Source organism: Coptis chinensis, chromosome 3, assembly GCF_015680905.1.
Source record: "Coptis chinensis isolate HL-2020 chromosome 3, ASM1568090v1, whole genome shotgun sequence".
Taxonomy (NCBI): Eukaryota; Viridiplantae; Streptophyta; class Magnoliopsida; order Ranunculales; family Ranunculaceae; genus Coptis; species Coptis chinensis.
The window spans coordinates 8,813,890-8,820,087 of NC_141458.1; the positions used below are offsets into that span (position 1 = coordinate 8,813,890).

The window sequence follows — 6,198 nt, forward strand, 5'->3', positions numbered from 1 at the left end:
GTAGAGGCTAGAGGGTTTGAAATGTGGATGCACCCCTGATTCAATTTTTAGAAGATGAAATTGCGCCTATACCTCCGTTGGATGTCACATCTTATATTAATGGGAAACATAGACCTATTTTCTACAATATGACATGCCAACAACATAGGCGGGAAGAAATAAGAATATATACCTACTTCTGAATCTTAGGTAAACATTGTTCCTTCATCATTTCTAGCTCTAGTGTTAATTAACTACTGGCTATCAAACTGCTATATTGTTTGAGGTGTTTCATAAATTGGTGTTGTCCTGTTTGAGTATGCAATCTCATTTGCACATATTAATCCTCGATCTTCTTTACAGGGTCTACAATCCCCAAGACGAACTGCTAACATTGGCCCCACTCCAACATAATAACATAATGTTTCCAAATGATAGGATGTACGGTCGCTGTGGAAGTAATTATAGGACAAGTTGTGATTTTTGGTCCAATAGTTGATTCAAGTAGCAATGGCCGATTGTCTTTTGATAGTAGTACAAAACTTAATGGTGGAGGAAATGGTTTTCTTGGGTATGCCAACGAGAACCTGAATGAATTAGATGAGCTGAATAGACAACTACTAACAGTCAAAGGCTTTAAAAATCAGAAGGAACCGTCTTAGTATATTTGGTTTTTCATTTTTTCATTTTGTAAAAGATGATTCTGTGTTTCTAATGTGTACGTAAAATAACTTTGTCAAGTGGAATCGTTGTTCAATGGAGAAAAGTATTAGGTACAACTTACATAGGTACGATATTTATTTTTTGTTACTATGGTGTCCATCAGTTCATACAGTTGTAGCATGCTGCCTATGAGTTCATACAGTCTTCGCATGGTGCCCAGAGACTTACCAAAATTATCTCCATATAATCACTACCGTACTTTTCACTGTAGTTTTTTTGTCACCCTCTGCACGTGCAATTTTGCTAGTTAAATTAAAGATCGCATCTCAAAAACAATCTAAAATAGTTATACAGATATATATCAAGCAAGTTCATGGGCCTGCTTGCAGCTTAGCATATGCCATCTATTGGACTAATTCAAGCATGGCCCAAAATATCGCCGAGATATCCGATACGATATATTCAAGATCCGATATATATCCACCGAATTGAACCCCATTTTTTGATATATCGGAATTTCGATATGAAAGTTTATATCGCCGAGATAATCAATATAATCATCGGTTGACTTTTGACCAATTTTTAATAATTTAATATTGGAAATATCGATATATCCGAGATATATCGATATATATCGGCGAGATAAGATATATCGGTGAGATATCCGATATTTTGAAACTTTAGATTAGTCACCAAAAACCGAGATATCCGATATATCCGATATATCTCGGTTTTTGGGTACACCGATATATGAACCGATATCGAAATTTTGGGCCTTGAATTCAAGTCCAATATTCTGCTCAAGTAAATCAATATACATCAGATTGAGGTCACCAGATATCTATGAAGAGAATTATGACTTGGCCACCTTAACATGGGAATAAACCAAATATATATGTCTGCGCATATGATCTCAATTTGTACGTGTCTAACGTGAATAGGGAGGAGATATGTGAGTACTTATTGCAGTAATAACTCTTATATATTCAGAGTATGCAAGGACCAGGGGTGAAAAGATTGGGTCATGGTAATCTACAAATCCTACAAATTAATATCCTCATATCCATATACTAAACTAGCTGTTGCAATCTACAAGCTTCCCTAGTTATTCTTTCTTTTCTACTAAACCCGCTCATTATATTATATATATATACTTAGACCTCAAACACTAAATCCAATTATTCAATTTTTTAAAGGGTTAACGAATATTAACGAATATTACTCTCTACTAGATGAGCCAATTATGATTTTCCTCTACTATATAAGAAATTAGAGTCCCCAAATACATACAAAAAAAATACGGTCAATTCAATTTAACTCTTTTTTGTGTGTGTATTTAAGAGGGGAGACTCTAATTTCCCATCTTTCCTAATTGGCTCATCTAGTGAGGGTTAATACTCGTTAATCCTTCTTTAAAAGATAGTGATCAGTCATATCCAGCAAACAAAAAAACTCTTATAGATAGATGAATATAGATAGATGAAGTGTACTTAATTAAGATGAAGAACAACAAACACTAATCTACTTGAACAAAAGCACAATGAACCAAAGCTGGAGTTCAGTATCATTTAAAATCTAAAACCATGCATGGAAGAAAATAAGATCTCGTTCAGTTCAAGGCTTCATCATCAGTTATTGAATAATGCAGCTGTTGTCATTAGATGCTTCGCAGGACCCTGAACATATAAAATTCACTAATATTAGCTCATGTATTTACCTTCATAAAATTCAATTGTTGTACCGTGGGAGTTTATAAATGTCAAGATTTCAGTTACATTAAATGTGTGTTATAAATCAATGGTCTGTATGTCTGTGAATGCATGTTATCAATCAATGGTCAGAAGCCTTCGCATTGAATATAGACATAGCTAGGTACTGCACTTTAACTTAAGCATAAAAGTATCCTAGCTTCACGTTCCCCCTTCACAGTAGTGTTGAACTTCCATGACAATCTTTCAATGGTTATGGCAGTGAGAAACTGAGAATAGCTTGCTATTAAGGTATATAAAGTTATAAACAGATCATGTATGTACCTCAATATCTTGATATTGAAACCCATCTAATCTTCTCTTATTTACATGAAATTATTTCACAATCAAAGCACAGTAGCACATGAACTGGATGAACATCAATACTTTCTCAACGGAGATGTTCTTACCTCATTCATTTCAGCTTTATTATTTGCCTCCAACATCAATCCAAACTGAATATGGGGAAAGTGTGCCCACTGAAAAATAGGAAAATCAAAAGTCAGCACAATCAGTTCAGTTTTACTTATTAAGCAAAAAAACATCTTGGTATGTTAGATTTTCCGTCTTACATTTTTGGCAGCCGCGCTGAATGCTTGTCTGTGACTTATATCTGGATGATTAGCCTTAATTCTCTGAATTTCCTCTCTGCACTCCATATAAATGTGCACAATTAATAAATTGATTAATTTTAAAGCAACCTCATCATGTTATTAGAAATATTCAAGAAATTTTGTAATGTTTCATTACTTTATAAATTGATTATACGCAGAAGGCACCCTTGGCCTCTTCCCAGGAGCTGCATAGAGACATATAATCATAAGTCAATAATACAACAACACTAACAAAAATTTGTCATTACTTATAACGAACAAATCGGTAATTAAAGTTCAATTTACTGCCATAGGGATCACTAGAATTTTTTCTCACACAAGTAAAGATTTGTTATTAATGATCAGGTGAAAGAACGTTTCAACAAGGGTAGTGACAGTTACAACCAAATAGACTAAAGCAAATAGATCACTAGAAGTTATTATTGGAATCTGTTAGAAGAATTAATGTAAAAGAATGTTGATTACATCCTACAACAAGAGAACTTACGGCAACTTGTGATGCTAGTTTCCTTGGCAGTAGAAGATGGTTGGTCAATCCTATGATCTAGTACAGGAAAGCTTTGTCTCTAAAAAAACAGAATAACAAACCAAATAAGCTTGAAGTTAAGACTTAAGATATAACATTGGTGTTTGTTGTGTTTTTTTTTCGATAAATGTGTGTGACTTGAAATGACTTTTAAAGTTATCTTTTACAAACAAAGTAACCAGATTGACAGTTGTAAAGACAAGATTTGACAAAATGAAAGAGTGATCATGAAAAAGTATGCTGAAACAGAATGACAATGTCTGGAAAAAGCATAGATAGGTTTTGGATTATGGCGGCTGATACAGTGCTGCTTAGAACCCAAAAGTAATTACAAAGAGTTGACTTTAGTTTAATAAAGAATCAAATCCGTCAATTTGAACTCTATATGTCAAGATAAAGGTTGTGTATACTTGAGATTCTCTTATAAAGTGATAACCTGGAGTTCTTGCCAAGAAAACGACTGCAGCGCCGCTGCCATGTTCACGGACCAAAGGTTAGTGCAATGTCCACAGCGTACGGTTACCGTGTCGTATAAGCTGCTGCATGGAACACTCACCTGCAAATAACAACAAAAGAACAAGACAGGAAAAATGTCAAGAACGAATTCAAATTCAAGAATACTAAGGAAGATGGCATATAGATCAAAATGTCAAGTCAGCATATAGATCAAAATTACAAATGGGAATGATATTCCTCAACTTCGAAATCTCTTCATGAAGTTCTTGCTCTTTTACTAAGTTCAATACTTCAATAGCATATTACCATCAAATACCCCTTTCCATTCTTAGAAACCTTCTTCTGATATATGGATGCAAGTACACATACTCAAATGTCTAATATGGAAACTGGGAGAGCTTCTTTGTTTTTATTTTTCTACATAAATAACAACAGCAACAACAACAAAAAATCCATGTTCTATGATAATTTTCACATAGGGTGGAACCTGCTGTATGAAAATTCAAATTGGCAAAAAATTAATCTTCTAAAATGAGTATTAGAGAGGGGATCCACCCTTTTTTCTATGTATCCTTTTCTCAAAATGATCCGAAGAATTAACAATAAAACCTAGCTAAGCTAGATTGATAGATGATGAGCAAAAATGAAAATTGTCCCTCCAACTTGAGAATTGAAAATAAAAAACAATTTCTAATATACTTCCAAGTTCTATCTCACCTGTTAAAGATTGAATATATTTAAATAAATGGAACACAAACACTTTCATATGAGCATAATGCTATTTTATTTTCTTCTTTCGATCTTGTGCTACAATCTGTATCAAAATGAGTCAAATTATACCTAACCTCTCAACTTACATGAGTACTCTTCCATCACCTAGGTAGAAGAAGGTTAACTATCATTCAAAGATATTTTAATGAAAAATTAACCTAATAAGGGCTCTCACTCTCACACACACACACACACACACACTGATTAGTCTATTGCTGTACGTAATCCAGGTATGACCTGTCAATGAAAGGAAAAGATGAAGAAAAAAGATAGACAATAAGATAAAGACCTGACTATAATAACAAACAAGAAAAATAAAATGATTATAGCAAGACCCATATAGATCACAGATTCACAAGACCAAGAACATCAAAAAGCTTAAGATTAGATACCGCTAGCATGATATTGCAAAAGTTGCAAGGGATATAGCAGACTTGCTCAGAAGCAGAAACATCAGTACTGCAGCTTGACATGTCTAACTCTTGCAACAAAGTTTCAAGATGAAGAAACCAAAAAGATAAGATATACAAGAGTTATTATAACCAAAGAATTTGTTCTCTTCTCTCTTTGGTTTCCACTTTCCAAGAATTAATAAGCAAGCAAGTGTTCACTATTTAAAGAGAGAAATGGTGTGTTGTAAAAAGCAATAACAAAAAAGCTGTTTTTAGGGTTTGGTTGTATAGTGCAACAGTACGTGGTTAATGGGTGGGTCAGTGAAAAAGATCTATGAGAGTGGTGTGTTATTAATGGCCAGAAACTGTTTTTTTTCCATGTCAGCTTTCTTGATTAGGGTTCAGTCTTTCAGGAATCAGGAGGGAGAGAGGTTTTGTTTGTATTCAAAATTTAGTGTTTTTGGACCACAACACCATTCCCTACTGCCACTGCGGACGAGGGGGGCGAAACTTCAATTTTGTATGGTTGAAAATATTGCTCGATTTGGTCATATTTATTCAGCTACAAGCGATTTAGTTGTTCGTTAACTGGTCACATTTTATACCTTTAATGGTTCGAAGGTTTAGGACCAGAAACTGAGATTGGTTTTAACTTTTAAAATAATATTGGACACATTTCCTTAACACCACGTGCATGTCTTAGACTCGCTCTGAATTAGGTACATTTCATATTCTATCCATCCAAGATTCCCTGTTCAATGTATGTGCTTCAATTATTTATAAAAAAAATAAAAATAATAAAAGTATGTACTTCAATTATTTATAAAAAAAAAAAAAAAAAATAAAAGTATGTGCTTCAATTCCTCAATTAGTATATATGTACAATATGTAGTATATGTATATATTTTCTATACAACATTGACAAGGTTATACATTCAATTGAGCCGACTTTTTTGTGGGGGTGTTCTCCATCAAGAGATGTATACTTTCACAAAAAATTAGTCCTTATTTCATTTTGTAATAAGTTCATTTTTAGGAGTGAAGTAATT

The 6,198-nt window shown here is 33.6% G+C and overlaps 1 protein-coding gene across 1 annotated transcript; it reads right to left on the reverse strand.

Annotated features, from left to right (window-relative positions):
- Positions 1-2,077: 2,077 nt before the first annotated feature.
- On the reverse strand, positions 2,078-5,723 carry YAB5 (plant-specific transcription factor YABBY family protein). Its single transcript, XM_086600441.1, has 7 exons — positions 5,150-5,723; positions 3,967-4,086; positions 3,492-3,570; positions 3,141-3,189; positions 2,963-3,038; positions 2,801-2,869; positions 2,078-2,318 (listed from the first exon to the last, which is right to left on the reverse strand). The coding sequence occupies exons 1-7, from the start codon at positions 5,228-5,230 to the stop codon at positions 2,271-2,273; spliced, it is 522 nt and encodes a 173-aa protein (XP_086456567.1). The 5' UTR covers positions 5,231-5,723; the 3' UTR covers positions 2,078-2,270.
- Between the last annotated feature and the right edge of the window lie 475 nt (positions 5,724-6,198).